Source organism: Zootoca vivipara, chromosome 9 (genome assembly GCF_963506605.1).
Source record: "Zootoca vivipara chromosome 9, rZooViv1.1, whole genome shotgun sequence".
NCBI classification, from domain to species: domain Eukaryota; kingdom Metazoa; phylum Chordata; class Lepidosauria; order Squamata; family Lacertidae; genus Zootoca; species Zootoca vivipara.
Genome location: NC_083284.1, coordinates 76,974,333 through 76,996,229, shown reverse-complemented (window position 1 = coordinate 76,996,229; position 21,897 = coordinate 76,974,333). Strand labels below are relative to the sequence as shown.

General features: G+C 43.8%; 1 protein-coding gene across 3 annotated transcripts in view; it reads left to right on the top strand.

Annotated features, from left to right (window-relative positions):
- PEAK1 (pseudopodium enriched atypical kinase 1) overlaps positions 1-21,897 on the top strand; it is a 70,287-nt gene that overhangs the window by 32,729 nt on the left and 15,661 nt on the right. For 2 of the 3 annotated variants that reach the window (XM_035112189.2, XM_035112193.2), the window contains exon 2: positions 7,224-10,450. In XM_035112189.2, the coding sequence (XP_034968080.2) occupies positions 7,278-10,450 (3,173 nt within the window). In that variant the 5' untranslated portion in view covers positions 7,224-7,277. Of the gene's footprint in view, positions 1-331; positions 456-7,223; positions 10,451-21,897 lie in introns of all 3 variants that reach the window. The other variant, XM_035112191.2, reaches the window with a different exon arrangement.

Genomic DNA, 21,897 nt, shown 5'->3' with positions numbered 1-21,897 from the left:
TAATAGACTAATGGGTCTATATGAACCTACTTCTTTAGGGTCTCTGTTTGGTTTCAGGATTACCGTTATTTCTGCCTTTCTCCGTGTTTCTGGGGCCTTTTTCCCTTCTAGTATGCTATTAAAAAGTTGTTGTAATTCAGGGGCCATTACTTCTTTCTTCCATAGCAAAGTCAGATCTAATTCCTCTAATTGTTTTTTTAATCTCCTTAATTTGATTTTGGGTTTTGGAACAGTATCTAATAATTTGTTTGTTCTGTAATATTTCTAGTTCCTGAAATTTTAATTGTCTTTTAGAGTACCATTTTTAATTAATTTTTCTTTCATTATACAGTGCCCCCTCAAAACACTGCTGCATCCCAGAGAATATTTGGAGTTACTGATCCTTTATTATCTTGGAGTACCCTTTGGTTTCAACAACTTCTGCAAGCATGGGGGAAAAAATTCACAAAGCTTCTGTAGGTAACACCCAAAGTGTTTGTTGATGGCATGCAAGTGGATCATAGAATGAAATACATGCAGTATAAATTAGGCATTGAGAAGATTTGTCAAGGACATTTACATTTATACACCCTTTTGTGATTTATACATTCTTACAATATTTGCTTTTCTATGGGCAAATCTTAATTGATAATTTTCTAATGGCCTGAATGCAGTATGGTGAAACATTGTTTGGTTTCTCTTTTTGTTAGAAGTGCTGATGAAAGGCAAAACTCTCACAATTGCCTCCTATTGCTGTGAATAATGATTAGCTTAGCCCTATGAAGAGCTGTCAGTGATGAGCTGTGGTGCCTGCAGCACATTCTGGAGTATGCTGATAGTGCACAGACTCCTCCCACACAGGTGAAACAATAAGCATTCAGCATTCCCAGTAAAACAAAAACAACATAAACCATGCTTTGACACGAAGCATCTATTGATATAAAGGCAGTTGATAGGCTGACGCCATTGCACACTCAGATGACTGTAGCACACACTTTTCTACATTGCTCACTAAATGAATCTGGCATTTATTCAAAGGGAGGTTTTTGCAGCAGAGAGCATTGAAAAGACATACCTAATAGGTACATTCATTGAGCTGGCCTGATTAATTAGTGCATGTCACCATCTGGTACTTATGGAGACTATTCATTTTTAGAATGCTGAAATTGCAAGGAACAGTGCACACCAATTAAGTTCCTTTTAACTGGATTATGTTGGTATAAAGTATTAGTGTAGGAGGTCTTCATTGTGATTCAGACAGCACACATCTGATGGGGGACCTGCCAGCCTGAAATTTAGAACAACGAAATAGTGCATGAAATATATAGAAGAAAAAAGAGGCTGCATGTATCTCTTTCATTTTGTTGTTGTTTAGTCGTTTAGTCGTGTCCGACTCTTCGTGACCCCATGGACCAGAGCACGCCAGGCACTCCTGTCTTCCACTGCCTCCCGCAGTTTGGTCAAACTCATGCTGGTAGCTTCGAGAACACTGTCCAACCATCTTGTCCTCTGCCGTCCTCTTTTCCTAGTGCTCCGAATCTTTCCCAACATCAGGGTCTTTTCCAGGGAGTCTTCTCTTCTCATGAGGTGGCCAAAGTATTGGAGCCTCAGCTTCAGGATCTGTCCTTCCAGTGAGCACTCAGGGCTGATTTCCTTAAGAATGGATAGGTTTGATCTTCTTGCAGTCCATGGGACTCTCAAGAGTCTCCTCCAGCACCATAATTCAAAAGCATCAATTCTTCGGCGATCAGCCTTCTTTATGGTCCAGCTCTCACTTCCATACATCACTACTGGGAAAACCATAGCTTTAACTATACGGACCTTTGTAGGCAAGGTAATGTCTCTGCTTTTTAAGATGCTGTCTAGGTTTGTCATTGCTTTTCTCCCAAGAAGTAGGCGTCTTTTAATTTCATGACTGCTGTCACCATCTGCAGTGATCAAGGAGCCCAAGAAAGTAAAATCTCTCACTGCCTCCATTTCCTCCCCTTCTATTTGCCAGGAGGTGATGGGACCAGTGGCCATGATCTTGGTTTTTTTGATGTTGAGCTTCAGACCACATTTTGCGCTCTCCTCTTTCACCCTCATTAAAAGGTTCTTTAATTCCTCCTCACTTTCTGCCATCAAGGTTGTGTCATCTGCATATCTGAGGTTGTTGATATTTCTTCCGGCAATCTTAATTCCGTCTTTCATTAGACAAACTGTTAATAGCAAGAGAAGTGAACATAAGAAATTGTTTTTAAGCAAGTGGAGAATTCAGGCTTCCTGTGTGTCTGTGTGCATACTGGATATAATGTAGCTATTTTCCTCCTAGCCTTTGCCTTGATGTCTTTATTATCACAATAATAAGTTAAAATATCGATACAGTATTCACTTTTTCCTCATTTCCTACATTAGAGTTAAAAAAACCTTCGCTAATTAATGCATTGCAAGGTTCAATGAAAGGTCCAATAATCCAATGAAAGAATTTAAATTTTTTGTTCTCTCCACACCTATCCTTATACTTTGTACAGTGCATTATTACAATTTGACCACATTCATGTTGATATTGTTTTCTAGTTAAGAGAGTGCATCTGTTTGCAAATAGGTTATTTCTGATTTTGCTGTGTGCTTGCTTGTAACTGGTTTTACCCTTTTGAGCAACAGGGAAGTCTATCATCAAAGGGGACTGTCAAGAGATTTCTTTTGCTGTCTCTGCCAGCCTTCAGGTTATTTAATTCATTAGTGTCTTCCGTTGTCTATAATACCGATAGGCTTTTTTAATGCTATAAAACTAAAGCACTTTGAAATACTGTATTCTATCAGCACCACTGGAATTAGGGCACCTATTGAATAACAAAGGGCATTCATAAAAAGTATTCATCCCCCAAACTGACTCTGATTTTAAGTCCTTTCTCGTGTCTGACTCAATTCATTTAGTACTGTTTGGCACCTAGACATGAGAAAGCAGATTTATTATATTTCTAAGGCGTTTTTCATTCAAATGAAATTTACAAATAATAAAAGCAATTTACAAATAATAACAGTAACATGACAGAACATAATAGAACATCACAAATAGAGCATAAATCATATATAGGGTAATTAACAAATTTTAACAAACAATTACAATGTATAAAACACTGTTAACAAAGCAGGAACTGAAAAATAAGCTAAACAGTACAATTAAAGCAAAAGTCATATGATTAACAAATCAATGCAGCAGCTATAATCTATAAAACAATTGTAACATTAACAAAACAGCAACCCCAAAATAAACTAATTAATATTTATTATGATTTATTCAATTTATATATCACCCTTTATCAAAAGATCCCAGGGCAGTGTACAATATTAAAAACACATTACAGAACATCAATGACAAAAACATAGTAAAAACATGGTAAAAGGCATACTGACAGAAAGCCTAATAATAAAATAATCCTATACTCTCTCCACATACCATTGCTCATAATACACATATTTTATTTACTTTAACGTGGTGATCATAAAAGACTTAGGTTTTTGCACCTGTCTTAGCCAACGAGTCCTTTAAAAGCCTTTTGAACTCAAATTCTTTAGTGGTTATGCTAGTGTATTTTCTAATTACAGGTAGGTAGCCGTGTTGGTCTGACGTAGTCGAAACAAAATTAAAAAAAATCCTTCCAACAGCACCTTAAAGACCAACTAAAAGATGCCTGAAGAAGTGTGCATGCACACAAAAGCTCATACCAAAATAAAAAACTTAGTTGGTCTTTAAGGTGCTGCTGGAAGGAATTTTTTTATTTTGTATTTTCTAAGACATTTTAGTCTCCTGACACTGCTTTAAACAGATAAAAGCTTTTCAATGGCTACTTGAAAGCAGGTGATAGCCAAAGTAATATTTATCTCAACTATCTTCACAATTATCTTTAATATTTTGGGAAGCAATTTCTTAAACTTAAACTTTTGAAGCAAGGATATATGGAACATACTTGCCTACCTTATATTCATATTGTTTTATACCAGGGGTCCCCAGACTTACCGGGCTTCGGGCCGGTGCCCGCCGCGCCGACCGCGCGGCGGGCCGGAGGGCAGGGGAGTGTGCGCGCAGCGGGCCAGAGGGCGGGGGAGTGCGCGCCCGTGCGCACATGCACACGGCCAGGAAAAAATCGCCGAAAATTGCTTGTGCGCATGCGTATGGGCCTCCCCCGACCCGGAAGTGCATCGGAAATTACCTCTTCTGGGTCGGGAGAGGCCCATACGCATGCGCACAAAGGATTTTCGGCGATTTTTTGCCGATTTTGAAGATAGCCGCCGCGCCGCGCGCCGTAAGAGCGGGCGGCGACAGCGGGCGGCGGGGGTCATCGCGGGCCGGATTGGGAGGCCAATTGGGCCGCATCCGGCCCGGGGGGCGTAGTTTGGGGACCCCTGTTTTATACAGTAATTGTGTGCAATATTATCTTTTATGTAACAGCTAAAAGTAGTATGCATGTTCTACTATCTTATAATATTGTTTATGAGATAGCGAACCAAGGCTTGCATGTGATATTATTATTATTATGCCCATCTGGCTGCGTTGCCCCAGCCACTCTGGGTGGCTTCCAACACATGTGAAAACATAATAAAACATTACACATTAAAGGGCTTCCTGATACAGGTCTGCCTTCAGATGTCTTCAAAAGTTGTGTAGTTCTTTATCTCCCTGACATCTGATGCGAGGGCGTTCCACAGGGAGGGTGCCACTGCCAGGAAGGCCCTCTGCCTGGTTCTCTGTAGCTTCACCTCTCGCAGTGAGGGAACCACCACGTTCATCTTGTGTTATACTGCAGCTCCATCTGGTGTTTGGTAGGAGTGGTTACCTATTAAGTATAAAAATTAACAGTATCACTATAAAGCAATCTAGTATTTATGCAGAGTGACAGATAAGTACCTGATTTCATTACCTGTACTTGCTGCATGCCACAGTGTGATAAAGGCCAACTGCCATTATATTCTGAACAGTATTGTATTTTGTGAAATCCAGTTTAGTAATGTAGTTGTCAATTTACAGTAAATTTGTGTGCATTCCATAACATCAACACACAAGGAGACAACCACTAAATCAACATCAGAATAGTCTTTTCACTAAATAAATAAAGTTTCTCTGCTCAAGTTATATTCATTCAAATCAATCAGAAACAGATTTCTATTTTTCTGCACAATTCTGGATGTGAATAAGTTGATGTTTGTTTTTTTCCTTTGAGGTTAGTCATTACAAAAAAAAATTGCAGTTAATTTTCAGGTTGACTATTCTCTAAGGCCCCCTTCATGGATCAATGCCTTGTCGTGGCGAAGGGGCTTAAATAACTCAGAGAAGCTATGAGCTATGCCAGGGGTCTGCAACCTTTAAGACAAAAAGAGCCACTTGGACCCGTTTCCGAAGAAAAAAAATAAACGGGGAGCCACAAATCAGGAACGTAATTAGAAATCAGAGGGCCCCATAGCAAAATTTGCTATGCCCAATAATCAATGCCCCAAAATGCCATAGAAAATTAATCAGGGCCCCAGTGTACCATAAATCATAATCAGTGCCTGATGTCCTCCCTTATTAGGACACCTGTATGGTTTCATGTGTGTTGCTCCCATCAAGTGAACTTATAAAATTTCCTTATATTGAATCAACCCATTGATTAATACATCTACCTCAATCTCCTGACCAGGCCGGCAGGAGGCCACACGCAGGCCGCAGGCAGGAGCAGCAGCAGCAAACACGCGCTCCGAGCCCGCAAGCCTTTTCTGCTGCTGGGCGGGAAGAAGCGCGCCCGTTTAAAAAAAAATATAACTCCACCCCCGTGAGCCTGTTGGCTGCAGAAATGCGGTGGGGAGGGGCTGATGCAGGGAGGGGGCCGACCACGCTCCCCGGGCTGCTAACGTCACCTTGTGTCCTTTTTGCACAGCGCACGCGCACAGCGGAGTTGTGGACTCCGGCAGGCGCCATGCGGGGCGCAGGAGCACAGCGCGCCGCAGCAGCAGTGTGCGGCGGCGGCAAGCACCGCGCGAGTGTCTGGCGGGCGTGGCGGGCGCCGCCGACTGGCTCAGGCGGCGCATGGCTCGGACGCCTCCTCCCCTCGTATCCACTCCGGAGCCGCAGCAAAGGTGTAAAAGAGCCACATGCAGCTCTGGAGCCGCAGGTTGCAGACCCCTGAGCTATGCCGTGCAGGGCCACCCAAGCTTTGCGAGCAGCTGCTTAATAGACAACTTGCTTGTACCCGGTTTCCCCTTTTTTAATACATAGTCATAAAGTAAGCCATGGCAGGGTTTTTAAGCATTCGAGAAATATAAGACATACCACGAAAATAAGACATACCCCCGCGCCGAGGAAACCAACCCCCAACCGGTGGCTGCTGCAGCGCCGAGCACTCAAGAGAGCCCAGCAGCACCCTGAGCCGTAAAAACCGTACCGGTAATAAAAAAAATTAAGACATCCCACCGAAAGTAAGCCACCCTGTGTTTTTTTGAGGGGGAAAAAAGTTATAAGACGGTGTCTTAAAAAAGGGGGAACACAGTAGGCTGCTCCATCCAATATATATTTGTATAAACAGCTTCTTTAATCATGTGATCAGAAGCAAAATGAGAGGAGACAATGATTGGTTGAAAATCATTAGTACAACATAGGTGTCCCTCATACAGATAGTTGACACATGGAACAGCCTCCATGTGGTTGCATTTGAAGCAAGCACACAACACAACACACACAATGTCACCTAGCTACAAATTCCAGAGTTCTAGAAGGAGGGACTGACTGTTAAGCCACTCTGAAAATTGTAGCTCCAAGGGGGAAATAGAGGTTTCCTAACAACTCTCAGAACCCTTAACTACAGCTCCCAGGATTCTTTGTGGAAAGCCATAATTGTTTAAAGTGGTACAGTAACTTTAAAGTACCATCTGCACTATATGCTTAGGCTTAGTTGGATACAACCTAGTGTTAGTTTATCAAGTTGTACTTCTTGCTGGGATTATGTATTCCATGGTCATGTCAGGTTAGGGAAGGCTGATAAAGTGTTGGTTTGTTCCTATATTAAAACACTTTGAGGGTTTTTTCCTACATTTTTTAATCCTGCCCTTTCTCTGGGTTCTCTGTAAAGCTGTTTCATCTCACAATAACCCTCTGAAGTAAGTTTGGTTGAAAGATGGAAGGGTAAATAGAACTTCTGAAGTTCCTTCTAGTACAGATTGGGAGGCATAACCTCTTGAGTAGGAACTAACTTCTCACTGATCATTTATGACCATTTTTTCTTCTTTTTTAGGATGACCAGGATTTGATTACACAGACGATGAACAAGCAAGACGATAACAAATGAATGATCTTACCATGCATTGAACAACTTCTGAGTCAGGTGCTCAGCCCTGGGAAAATGTCTGCTTGCAATGCATTCACTGAACATGTCTGGAAACCTGGTGAATGTAAAAACTGTTTCAAGCCAAAAAACTTGCACCAACTGCCTCCAGCTTCTGAAAAACCTCCAGTCCCTACAAATTTGAAAATCAATGCAAGTCACAGCAACAACCAACGTACTAAAAATACAGGAAATTTTCGACCTCCTGTGGCAAAAAAACCCACTATAGCTGTGAAACCCACCATGATGACAGTAGATGGACAGGGCATATGTGGCGAGGTTGGCCCACAAGATCTTTGCGAGAACAAGCCAGTTGCAGGCTGGAACCAAAATAGGACTGTCTTGAACAAAAAACCACATAACAATAATAATAATGAAGAAATAATTGAAGGTTATAGTCATGTTCTTAGGCCTTATGGGAATAGTGATGGTTTAGGTAAAGCTCCAAGCAACAATAATGGACTGACAGAAATGTTGAAGGAAATTGCAGGCTTGGACACCTCGTCTTCTCTAACAGGAAATGAAATTAATTCAAGGGAAGCATTCTTGGGAAGAATAAACAATTGTTATAAAAAATCATTAGAAAGAAAGGTCCCTCCAAGTTGCATGTTGGGTGCCATTAAGGATTTGCAAAATAAGCATGTTGTTCTGAGTGGAAGCACTGATGTAATAAGTAATGAAGGTGGTCGTTTCTGTTACCCAGAATTCTCCAGTGAGGATGAGAGTGAGGATGATCTGCTTTTTGGCAATATGCATGAAGACCATGAGAGCTGGGATGAAAGTGATGAAGAGCTGCTGGCAATGGAAATTCGCATGAGGGGACAGCCACGCTTTGCTAACTTTAGGGCTAATACACTATCACCTGTCCGATTTTGTGTTGACAAAAAATGGAACACAGTGCCTTTAAGGAACAAATCTCTCCAGAGGATTTGTGCTGTGGACTATGATGATAGCTATGATGAAATTTTGAATGGTTATGGAGATGACGCTGTGATTCTTTATGGGCAAGCAAGCATGCAAAGCATGGTGTCGTCTGATTCCATGTCTCCTGACTCTTCTTTGACTGAAGAGTCTCACTCTGGGACAGCAAGCAGTTCTTCTCAAAAGCTCTACAATGGTGGATTATCTCCTAGCACTCCTAAAGATATCAAATTAATTGAGGAAGAATATAAAAACTTTTGTGATGATCAGCAATTGACAGTTGTAACTAAAAACCTTCAAACTGCTACCAAATCTTTGGAGACTCATAAGGCTGTGCTTGCTCTTAGGTTGGAAGAAAAGGATGGCAAGATTGCTGTTCAAAGTGATAAGCAAGAATGCTGTAGTCCTTCAGGTATGCAAAGTCAAGCAGCAGCTGCAAGTTTACTCACTATTGAAGAACAAGCAAAACCTTACAGGGTAGTAAACATGGAACAACCCATATGCAAGCCATACACTATTGTGGATGTATCAGCAGCCATGACCCATGAATGTATAGAGAATCAAACGAGAAGCTGTGATTCAAAGAGTACCTTATCTAACCCAAATTCACCCGATACTCTAAGTACAAAGGCTGCACCTCATTCTGTATCATCTGGGCAAGTGAACACCAATCTTAAAAAAGCTAGTGCAGTCAGGTACCAGGAAGTTTGGACTTCCAGTACAAGCCCACGGCAAAAGATTCCTAAAGTGGAACTAATTCCCAACCCCCCAGGACCTTCTGTACCTTTAAGGAAGAACATTCACAAATCTGCTCCTACTTCACCTACATCGACCAATATTTCTACAAAAACAATCCCTGTTAAATCTCCTAACCTGTCTGAAATAAAATTCAATAGTTACAATAATGCTGGCATGCCACCCTTCCCAATCATTATTCATGATGAGCCAACGTATGCTAGAAGTTGTAAGAATGCAATCAAAGTTCCTATTGTAATCAATCCCAATGCATATGACAATTTAGCAATCTATAAAAGTTTTCTAGGGACTAGTGGAGAGCTCTCTGTAAAAGATAAAACCACAAGTGTCATCAGCCACACATATGAAGAAATAGAAACAGAAAGTGCCGCTCTGAAAAACATAACTAGCAAATCTACTGAACTCTCCCAGGCTAAAGGGTTAACCAATAGCTCTGAGAGAAGACTGGGCTCTGTGGCTCAGAAGGTTCAGGAGTTCAACAGCTGTCTTGGCAAAGGTCTGACTTCATCCAAAAGCTCTGATCACAGCTCCCCAACAAAAATACCAAGAACTCTTCATGATCCTGTGGCCAAAACAGAAGAGACGCGGGAGATATGTAGTGGAAGTAGGGAAAATGCCTGTACAGTACTATCACAAATTGTGGCTTCTATCCAACCTCCACAGTCTCCCCCAGAAGTACCTCAGACTGGACCCAAGTCTTGCAGTGCAGAAGAATTGTACTCTCTGCCTCCTGATGCAGACACAGGTGAAAGTGTCCCAGTGCGGCCCAAATCTCTCTTTACCACACAGTCGAGTCCTGAGAGTGAGGCAGGGAATTCCACAGAAATGGAGCCTAAGGAAACCCTGCCCAAGTCACTAGTTGCCTATTCCTCAAAGCCAGTGGCTGCCTCCCAGAATACCACAAGTCCCAAAACTGAACAGACTCCCCCATTTCCTCCTCCTCGTTCCACCTCTTCACCATATCATGCCAGCAAAGTGTTGCAAAGACATTTCAGCAATTGGACCAAACCCACGAGCCCCATAAGATCAACAGAGGCTGAATCAGTATTGCGTTCTGAAGGTAGACGAGCTGTTGATGCAAAGCCCAAGCGTTGGATATCATTTAAGAGCTTCTTTCGTCGCAGAAAGACTGATGATGAGGAAGAGAGAGAAAGAGAGAAGGGGAAACTGCTGGGTCTTGATGGAACTGTCATTCATATGCTTCCACCTCCTCCTGTTCAACGCCATAATTGGTTCAGTGAGTCAAAATCAGATTCAAGTGAGAAACCCTCAATTGTGTTTATGTTTAAATGTGAACAAGCAAAGATGGAGGCAAAATCTGATCAAAACAAGACTGAAGTAGAGCCAGCAGTTGAAGTTTTGATATCTGAAAGAGATGAGAGGGAGAAGTCTTCAAAGGTATTGGAAGAAAATCTGAAGACCCATTCTTCACCACCTAATATTCCAAAGGAAATTCTCAGGTAAAAATAGATAAAGGTTTCACGTGACAATTAATGCACCTTGCTATATATTTCCAAAAGTGAGAAATTTAAAAGCTGCTAAATAAATGTACACATAATGTTTACAATTCATTAGACAGTCATTTCCATTAATGGTAACACCACAAAGTTTTTGGGAATATATTTATTAACAACACTGTGTTCCTTCAAACCAGTGTTCAGTAGATTTCGTGGAACTGCCTAAAACTCCATTTGTGTATGGAGAATAAAGTGCAGAGGGACTCCACATGGAACTGAACCCTAACCCTCCCTTTTCATGCCAGCCTCACATCAGGTGCAGTGCAGCATGTGGAGCTATTTATGAGAAGCACCCCAGCACACACGGTGCTCATAAGAGAGCTAGGAGTAGTGGCCCAACATGGGTAGGAGGATGGAGAGGAGTGTGTCAGTTAATGTTTCTCAGCAATGTGATGGTGATGGTGAAGGATTAAATGGCAGGGGGAGGGTTATGCATCAGTATATAGAGCAGGCATCCCCAAACTGTGGCCCTCCAGATGTTTACGTCTACAACTCCCATGATCCCTAGCTAACAGGACCAGTGGTTGGGGAAGATGGGAATTGTAGTCCAAAACATCTGGAGATGCCTGATATAGAGCCTCTTTGTACACAGGGAGCAGAACCGTGGCCTAACTTGCTGGGGAGGGGCGGGAAACATGAGCTTTGGCACCTTGCCGACTAATTTATTATGGTATAAGCTTCCATGATCACTTTATCAAATGTATAAAGAGGCTTTGCATCTGATGAACTGGGCTCTGTTGCGAAGACATCTGAAGGCAGTCCTGTCCTTGTTAGTTTTTAATGTCCCCCACCTCAGCATCAGAGCCCCTGCACCACCTGAAGGCAGTCAGGCGGAATAGTTGCTGGCAGGGCCGGTGCTAGGGTTTTTTGCACCCTAGGCGAGATCACCTTCTGGTGCCCCCCCCCCCCCCAGCCAACCAACCGTTCTCTCAGCAGCCCTAAGAGGAGGATAGCTGGTTGCACATACATATTTATCCATTTGGATAAGCAGTGATCTGCATTGGACCAGCACAGGCCACCTGTGTATTGCGGGTACCCACTGATAAAAGTGGGCCTGATGCAGAACCCCCTTCTGTATAAAGTTGGACTGTGGAACCTGTTGCCCTGCAGGTGTTGTTGGACTACAACTCCTATCACCTCCCCATACAGTTGTCCATAAGGGTTGGGGCTGATGGGATTTATGCATAGAATCAGACTTGCTATGATCCGAGCAAGAACCACAGGTTTCCATTTCCTCCTACTTTCGATAGGAATATAGGAAACTGCCTTATATGGAGTGAGACCAATGGTCCATTTAGCTCAGTATTGATAACACTGACTCTCCAGGGTTTCAGGCAAGAGTATCTCTCAGGCCTATCTGCATGTAAAACAGATGCTCTGTCATTGAATCATAGAATCATAGAGTTGGAAGAGACCACAAGGGCCATCCAGTCCAACCCCTTGCCAAGCAGGAAACACCATCAAAGCATTCTTGACATATGCCTGTCAAGCCTCTGCTTAAAGACCTCCAAAGAAGGAGACTCCACCACACTCCATGGTAGCAAATTCCACTGCCGAACAGCTCTTACTGTCAGGAAGTTCTTCCTAATGTTTAGGTGGAATCTTCTTTCTTGAAGTTTGAATCCATTGCTCCATGTCCACTTCTCTGGAGCAGCAGAAAACAATCTTTCTCCCTCCTCCATATGACATCCTTTCATATATTTGAACTGGACACAGTACTCCAGGTGAGGTCTGACCAGAGCAGAATACAGTGGTACTATTACTTCCCTTGATCTAGATGCTATACTCCTATTGATGCAGCCCAGAATTGCATTGGCTTTTTTAGCTGCTGCATCACACTGCTGACTCATGTTAAGTTTGTGGTCTACCAAGACTCCTAGATCCTTTTCACATGTACTGCTCTCAAGCCAGGTGTCACCCATCCTGTATTTGTGCCTTTCATATACTGTATATATTTTGCCCAAGTGTAGTACTTTACATTAAGATGACACCAAATTGGGAGGGGTGGCTAACACCCCAGAGGACAGGATCACACTTCAGAATGACCTTAACAGATTAGACAACTGGGCCAAAGCAAACAAGATGAATTTTAACAAGGAGAAATGTAAAGTACTACACTTGGGCAAAAAAAATGAAAGGCACAAATACAGGATGGGAGACACCTGGCTTGAGAGCAGTACATGTGAAAAGGATCTAGGAGTCTTGGTAGACCACAAACTTGACATGAGTCAGCAGTGTGATGCAGCAGCTAAAAAAGCCAATGCAATTCTGGGCTGCATCAATAGGAGTATAGCATCTAGATCAAGGGAAGTAATAGTACCACTGTATTCTGCTCTGGTCAGACCTCACCTGGAGTACTGTGTCCAGTTCTGGGCACCACAGTTCAAGAAGGATACTGATAAGCTGGAACGTGTCCAGAAGAGGGCAACCAAAATGGTCAAAGGCCTGGAAACGATGCCTTATGAGGAACGGCTTAGGGAGCTGGGTATGTTTAGCCTGGAGAAGAGAAGGTTAAGGGGTGATATGATAACCATGTTCAAATATATAAAGGGATGTCATATAGAGGAGGGAGAAAGGTTGTTTTCTGCTGCTCCAGAGAAGCGGACACGGAGCAACGGATTCAAACTACAAGAAAGAAAATTCCACCTAAACATTAGGAAGAACTTCCTGACAGTAAGAGCTGTTCGGCAGTGGAATTTGCTGCCAAGGAGTGTGGTGGAGTCTCCTTCTTTGGAGGTCTTTAAGCAGAGGCTTGACAGCCATCTGTCAGGAATGCTTTGATGGTGTTTCCTGCTTGGCAGGGGGTTGGACTGGATGGCCCTTGTGGTCTCTTCCAACTCTATGATTCTATGATTCTATGAAATTCATCTTGTTTGCTTTGGCCCAGTTGTCTAATCTGTTAAAGTCATTTTGAAGTGTAATCCTGTCCTCTGGGGTATTAGCCACCCCTCCCAATTTGGTGTCGTCTGCAAACTTGCTCAGGATGCCCTCAAGCCCATCATCTAAGTCATTGATAAAGATGTTGAATAAGACTGGGCCCAAGACAGAAACCTGTGGCACCCCACTAGTCACTACTCTCCAGGATGAGGAGGAGCCATTGATGAGCACCCTTTGGGTTCAGTCAGTAAGCCAGTTACAAATCCACTGAATGGTAGCATTGTCTAGCCCGCATTTTACCAGCTTCTTTACAAGAATATCATGGGGCACCTTGTCAAAGGCCTTGCTGAAATCAAGATAGGCTACATCCACAGCGTTCCCTTCATCTACCAGGCTTGTAATTCTGTCAAAAAATGAGATCAGATTAGTCTGACATGACTTATTTTTCAGAAACCCATGCTGACTTTTAGTGATCACAGAGTTTCTTTCTAGGTAGGTTTGCTTAATGATCTGCTCTAGAATCTTTCCTGGTATTGATGTCAGGCTGACTGGGCGGTAATTGTTTGGGTCCTCTCTTTTCCCCTCATTGAGCTACAGTCCTCCCCAAACTTTTTTATTTGACCACAAAAATTCAGGTGGCCTGTAGTATATGAGGGTTGCAATTTAATTCTTGCAGAGTTAGCCAAACCTAATTCTCCATAGGACTAAGGTGGTGGCTTGTTTCCTTGGAAATATAAATTATTGGCCTCAGAGCCCCCATCTGCAAAATGGGTACATGTTTCCATGCTTGATTCCATAATAATATGTAGTATATATTTGTATTTGTACATGTGATTCAACTTGCACACTACATCTGTAGTCAGCTAGTTGTCATATGCCCCTTTCCTTGTGCCCCAATTGAAGTCTGAACTATGTAAGGATTATCTGTGTTACCTAAGCGTTATGGATGGATGAATGCATTTGGTGGCAGGTACTTTCTAAGCACATCAAATGTCATACATAGCTTTCTCTGTAAGCTCCACACTCAGGTACATGGGCTCTACCCCGCCTCCCCGTCGTGCGGCGCGGCCCTGCGCCCCCTGCAGGGCATTGCAGGGAAGCGCCTCAGCAGCCAGCAGCAGGAGGAGGGAAAGCGGGGGGCAGGCTGGCAGCGCCCCCTGCATGACGGCGCTCTAGGTGGCTGCCTAGCTCGCCTTTATGGACGCACCAGCCCTGGTTGCTGGGGTGGGGAAGCTGGAGGCAGCCCAGCAGCTGTATCTGAGAGCCCCTAAACTGTTGCTGAGGCAGTTGTCAGGCTGTCTCCACATTGCCACACAATGCTCCTTTAAACTTCTCTATTGAGGTGAACACAGCCACACACTCCTCAATGGAAAAGTGACGGAGCCTGCACCTCTCCAGCTGAGCTGCCCCGATCCAACTCCTACTCCTGTGCAAGCAGGAGTAGGGGCGAAGATCTCTCAGCTGGGAAGCAGAGGCTTCGTACTCCCCAGCTGAGCTGCCCCAATCCAGCTCATACTCCATGGGCTGGAGGTTGCCGATGCCTGTGTTAGATAGTACAATTCATGTTAAATTGCTGTTTTAGGGGTTGTTTTTAAAAGTCTGGAACAGATTAATCCATTTTGCATTACTTTCTATAGGAAAGCGTGCCTTGGTTTTAGAATGCTTTGGTTTTAGAACAGACTTCCGGAACGGATTAATTTTGGGAACCAAGATACCACTGTCTTTATCCTAACTGGCTATAGATCAGTTCGTCAATGCCCCACCACTCATGATGCTGACTCATGCCGCATGAGTCAGCATTTCCACTTAACACAGTGTTAACTCCTTGATACCCACAACACTCCCAACAGGCTCTGGTCCCCAAAAGCTTGTGGCATAGTAAATTTGTTAATCATTATAATACCACAATACTCTTTGTTCTGTTTTACTGTCCATGTTTTACTGAAATAAGACATCAGAGAAACTGGACCACTGATTTTTAACCTTAAAATATCAGTACCTGTGATCTATTACAAACACTGAGATATGCTTGACCATTTTCCATCCTAAGTTGGATGAACCCAGAAAATCTATATAGTATTGCACCCCTAGTGTTTGAAGTAACATATTTCTAGAAATTATTATCTGTGAAAATAAAATCAGAACTGAAAAACCTCATGATACTGCACTTATATTGATGGGGTGTATATTCTTGCCATATAGTTTTGTTACCTGTGTATGCTATATTTGTTATACTTTGAGTTGTCAATTTTTTTTTCATTCATTGCTACTTTAGAGGAAGGAAAAAAGATTATGTGAAATGTAAACAATTATGTCATACTGTCGTACCCTGGAAGTCAAACGGAATCCGTTCCAGAAGTCTGTTCAATTTCCAAAATGTTCGGAAACCAAAGCACGGCTTTTGATTGGCTACAGGAAGCAGCTGCAACCAATCAGAAGCCCCATCAGACATTCGGCTTCCAAAAAGAGTTCACAAACCAGAACAGTCACTTCCGGGTTCGTGGTCTTCGGGAGCCAAAATGTTCAGGAACTAAGCTGTTGCATAACCAAGGCACAACTGTACTTTGATTAGCTGTGAGGCAAATCATGTCAGTTTTTATTGAGTTTTCATAGCATTACATTCATGAGTAAACAAAACAGAATCAATAACAAACAATACTGGTCTACCACATAAAAAAGGAATACATCAAAACAATATGTAAATATCATATACATCACTTCTACCTTGAAAATCAAATGACATAAACTGAAAGCTATGTACACAAATCTTCGGGTAGATTTCCAGCATGCCATCAGGAACATAGGAGTGATGGAGATCCCAATTACCAGGACAGGCAGGGGCTTCTTGCTAATCTTCACATCTTCTCTTCCCAGCCTGGGACAAGGGCTCTTACCATTTACTGTTGTACTTGTTAGAGTAGAATCCAGATCCTTTTCACGCATAAGGAAATAAAACAAAACAAATTTCTTACTTTCTGCTTAGTTGCCTTCCTTCTTCCTGCATTTCTTAATTGTCCAGCTTGAGACGGTGCTCTTGCAGGCATGAGCTGAGGATGGGAGCTTGGGGGGGGGTGTCATCTGCTGCTTGGAGATGGAGCTCTTTTAGCATGTTGTCAGGCTGTTGGTTATCACCCACAACCCATGTTCTGCCTTTGTGCTGGACTATCAACTTAAAAAGGAAGCCCCATCGATATACTGTGCCCACTTCTTTTATTGCTGATGTGTAAGGGTGGAGAGCTGTGGCCAGGCTGATATCCTGGAATATTTCAGTGATATCCTAAAATATTTCCATATTTTAGGTTTTTAACATTCTGTAGTGCTCTGCAAATTGAGTATTTGAGCCTATAGTATTCAAGGCGAATTACCATAGTTCTGCTTCTGTCTCCCCCATGCGCTCTTTCTGTTTCATTGAAGGACAGTAAGGTAAAGGTGGGACCCAGGTGGCGCTGTGGGTTAAACCACAGAGTCTAGGGCTTCCTGATCAGAAGGTCGGCGGTTTGAATCCCTGCAACGGGGTGAGCTCCCGTTGCTCGGTCCCAGCTCCTGCCAACATAGCAGTTCGAAAGCACATCAAAGTGCAAGTAGATAAATAGGGACCGCTCCGGTGGGAAGGTAAACGGCGTTTCCGTGTGCTGCTCTGGTTCGCCAGAAGCAGCTTTGTCATGCTGGCCACATGACCCGGAAGCTGTCTGCGGACAAACGCTGGCTCCCTCGGCCTGTAGAGCGAGATGAGCGCCGCAACCCCAGTCGGACACGACTGGACCTGATGGTCAGGGTCCCCTTTACCTTTACCTTTAAGGTAAAGGTAACGGGACCCCTGACCATTAGGTCCAATCGTGACCGACTCCTGGGGTTGCGGCGCTCATCTTGCGTTATTAGCTGAGGGAGCCAGCGTAAAGCTTCCAGGTCATGTGGCCAGCATGACAAAGCCGCTTCTGGCGTACCAGAGCAGCACATGGAAACACCGTTTACCTTCCCCCTGTAGTGGTACCTATTTATATACTTGCACTTTGACATGCTTTCGAACTGCTAGGTTGGCAGGAGCTGGGACCGAGCAACGGGAGCTCAAGCAGGGATTCAAATAAGACACAATTTTTCCCTCCTAAAAAGGAAGAGAAAAAGTCAGAGCATCTTATGGAGCGAATGGCATGGCTCCAGCACAGCAGGATCCCTTGGCTGCCACTGCAGTCGGGAGCTGAGGGATGCCTCCGCCGCCAAAGCCATGACTTCCGCCCGTCCCTCCTCACTCCTCCCTGCTCGCTGCCCCCACCCGGTGCACAACGAGGCTCCCCGCCCCCTTCCGCAGAGTCTCAGTTGCCGCCGTCCGCTTCTCCCTCAGCCGCCCCACCGGCGAGGCACAGCACCTCTTGTCCAGCAAAGAGCGAGCAAGCAAGGGAAACTGCCCCCTCTCCTGCTTGGGACCAGCAGTGCCAGGGGGTGTGTGAGCGGGAGAGGCCCTCCTCCTCCTCGCCGCCCCTCGGCTCGCCTTTGCCCTCGCCGCGCTGCGGGGCCCTCATGCCGCCCTCGCCCTCCTCCTGCTGGCCGCTGCTGCCGCTGCCTCACTGCTCCCCACAGGTTAGGCACGCAGGAGGGCAAGCCAGCAGACGGACGTCACCTCAATCCCGCATACTTTCGCCTCAGGGCACTTCCCGCCCTCGCAGGGAGAGGGGCGCCCCCTCAGCGGGGTGTGTAAGGGATGGGGGTGGGGTTCATCTCCCCCCCCCCCAGGAAAGAGTGGTAGGAGGGTGGTCGAGTGTTCCCCTCCCTCTTTCTTTCCCCTTCCACAGTTTCCCTGCTGGAAAGGCTGACTTGCTTTTCTATCCTCTTTTCACTCACACACAGACACACAACTCCCAGTCATTGAAGGCTTTCTCGTCCACACACACCCTCCGTTTCATTCGGCTCCTTCATTGCTCCCTTGCTGCCATCCAAACCTGATTGTGGCTTTTCTCTTTTATTTTCCTCTCTCTTCCCTGTCCCCCTCCACTTTCCCCATGCTTCTCTCTCTCTTTCTTTCTGTGTCTTCTTCGGCCACGGACTATTGTTCTTTTCTTCCCCTCTCCATGCACTGCGATTCTCTCCACCCCACCCTGCTCCCCCCAAATTCCTTTTAGGATTTCCACACTCCCCCCCCCACGGTGTTTCCCTCATCAAACTGGTCCTCCTTTTCTTCTCTCCCCCCCCCATCCTCATTGCATCCTTTATCTCTCTGTCCCCCTTTGCTACACACACACGCACAGAGAGAGAGAGAGAAAGAGAGAGAGAGAGAGAGACTTTGCTTGTCCCCCTCCCCCTTCTCCTCACATGTCGGAACTGGAGCTTGAATCAGGTCTTCTTTCTGCTCTGCTACAACATAAACCTACCCTTCACATTCTTGAGCATTGTTCTTTCATTCACCCCCCTTTTTTTGCTTCTGTTCTGTAGCTGCAATATCAGCTGAAACGTTCAAACATTCCTGTCACTTTTCTCTCAACCCCGCCCCTTCAATGCCAGCCCTTGGAGTCTAGCCAAAAGCTGAGCAGCTGATCGGCAAGGATTGGGAGTGAGATAAGAGACGCTAGAGATAAAAGAGGCTGCCTGGGGGTGGGGGGGTGGGAGGTAAAAGCACATGGATCCTCAGGCCACAGTATGAACCACAAAAAATCATACATCCACTGTTTCATTCAGGGTATTTTTTTCCTTGTTTTCCTCCTCTAAAAACTAGGTGCACCTTATGGTCAGGTGTGCCTTATGGTGCGAAAAATACGGTATTATTTTCTTCTCAAGGGTTTTTGCAACTACCCTCCTCTGAGCAATTGCAAGAGAAATTCCCTGCATCTCTCTTGAATCCTTCCTTTGCATGAACTCAGAATCGACACACATACCCCAAAGTGCCCTTTTAATCATGTTTATATTTTGGGGAGACAAAATGCAGATTTAGATGTTCATGTTCTGTTTTAGACTGTGATTTAGGATTTGCCATCCTGTTTTAAGCAAAATCTGTGCCTATGTAATCCATATGGCTTAATTAGACCTGTTACTTTAAGGAGATTCAAAGCTTTCAAGTTCTTGTTGCAAACATACAGGAGGGGAGGACATGGGAAAAGGTGACTTTCGAGGTTTGATAGCCATTTTTTTAAAAAAAATCAACAAAAAATATAGCAATAAAGAGCAATCCTAAATGAAGTGTTTTACGTGGCTCTCTTCTATTCAATCTTACTGATTAGCTCAAAAACATAGAACACAAATTCATTAAGAAGCAAAACTACACATACAACTAACACTAGTGGGACAGCAAAGAAAGAAAACATTCAGAGGTCATGAGAAGAAAACAACGGGCCAAAGAAGTTCAATAATTATTCCAAATGATATTGTACTTACCTGGAACAAGATGTGAATGTTAATATAAGTAAAAAAAAAAACAACCAAGGCTCCCATATGGCTGCAAAATATTGTGGTGTAGCAGAGCCCTTGGTCACTTTACATTCATGTGTTAGTTTCTGCAGGTAAACAATATAGAAAGTTTTTATACCACATGGTCAAGGCATATTTGGAAACCATTTTGACTAAGAGTTACATAAGTAAAATTTAGGGGAAATCCAGCCCTACATAGTTATTTTAAAGTTATTACTTACTTTATTATTGTTTGGGTATCCCTCAAACCCATATGGGGGCGGGGAGAAACATAATAAATTGGTGCATATTCTTAATTATATCTGTTGCTTTTAGAATTTGATAAAACAGAGAGTCGTGAAGGTTGGAGGGTTGGAGAAACAAATGGAGGTTAAATGGGTTAACTTTAAAGAAAATGCCATCCCACTTAAGATCTGGAATAAGGGTAGGTAACTGGTGCCTTCTGCTGGTTTTGGACTACAAACCCATCAGTCTCACCCTGCATGGCCAGTGGTCAAGAATGAAAGGAACTGTAATCCAACAACAAATGTAAACTGCTACATTGGCTACTCCTAATCTAGAATAATTAAATATCAAAATGCATGCTGTGCTTAGCATTAGTTATATTACAAAGTTTCCATCAAGCTGCTAGAATTCTAACAAAAGATGATGTGAGAGCCACCACCAGCCAGCTTGCCCCCCCCCCCATCAAAAACTTCCTAACAGTTTGGAGCCACCAAGCCAGAATTCACTGATTACTCATTTTATTTACAGGTAGGTAGCCGTGTTGGTCTGAGTCGAAGCAAAATAAAAAAATTCCTTCAGTAGCACCTTAAAGACCAACTAAGTTTATATTTTGGTATGAGCTTTCGTGTGCATGCACACTATAAGTGTGCATGCACACGAAAGCTCATACCAAAATATAAACTTAGTTGGTCTTTAAGGTGCTACTGAAGGAATTTTTTTATTTTACTCATTTTATGCAGCTCTGTCAGGTGTTTGAGAAAAGATAACATTGATGCCCTCTAAACTGAACCAATTAGCAACTCATTTTGAGGGACAGCACACAGTTGCTCCCTGTGATAGATACCTCGTGACCTTGACTCAATGCATTTTTCCTTTTGTCAGAGGTATTCTGGCTCTTTGCACAAGAACTAGAAAATTTAGAATTTAGCAGGCAGATAGTAAAAGAGTCCTTGACTTGGGACCAGGGGTGGCTGGAGTGATGCAGTACTGAGACGGTAAAAGACCTTTTAAAGCTTTCTACCTTCTGGAAATCCTTTTGCTTAGTCTGTTTAGAAACCTGCAACAATTGTCACACAACTTTTGTACATTGTAGCAGATTTGGGGGAAAGCACTCTAGATCAGGATAGAACATTGGTTGTGGTTTATCAAGTCACCGTCAGCTAGTTTGAGGTGGAATGTAGGAAGGAAAATGGTAACTGGGTCAGTGATTGGGCCCATCGCATACAATCTTGATATGATGTGGCCCTGGTATTGGGGGGGGGGGATTTCTCCTGCAGGACTTGACAATGGGAATGCCTGCCCAAACTCTCAGTAGATCTCATGATCTTGTAGGATGTGGGAAGGGAGAGAGTACGGATGACTGGAAAACTGCCTAAGAAGGAGCAAGGGTAGTAAACATGCACCCAGCAAGTGCCCTTCCCTCCAGCTAGCACCTCAGTTGGGGTAGCAAGTTTGGCAACAAATGCAATAAAGCAAAGGTCCTATCCCCACCTCTTCTTTGGCATCTGCTTTTTTCTTTTGTCACCCCTGCAACTGCCTTATGTATTTAGGACTCTGGCAGGCAGAAGTTTTGCCATTCAGCATTCTGAAGTCTTCATTGAAGCCTTGTCTTGTCACTTTCAAACATGCAAATGAAGAGAGAAGTCTGTCGGTTGTTGATGACACAATAATCTAAGTTCTGCACCAAGAACCTTTTCTTTACTGCTATTTCTAGGAAGATTGAGCATTTGAGGTCTGAACTAACTACCTTCCCCTCCTCTCAGTCAATCAGTGCTTCTCTTGCATACATGGTTTCAGGAGGAATAGCCAACAAGCATCAAGGTATCTCTCCTATTTCTATAGAGATAATGGTGGGGGGTGTGATGTTATTCCTTTTTGTCCTAACAGGAACCCTG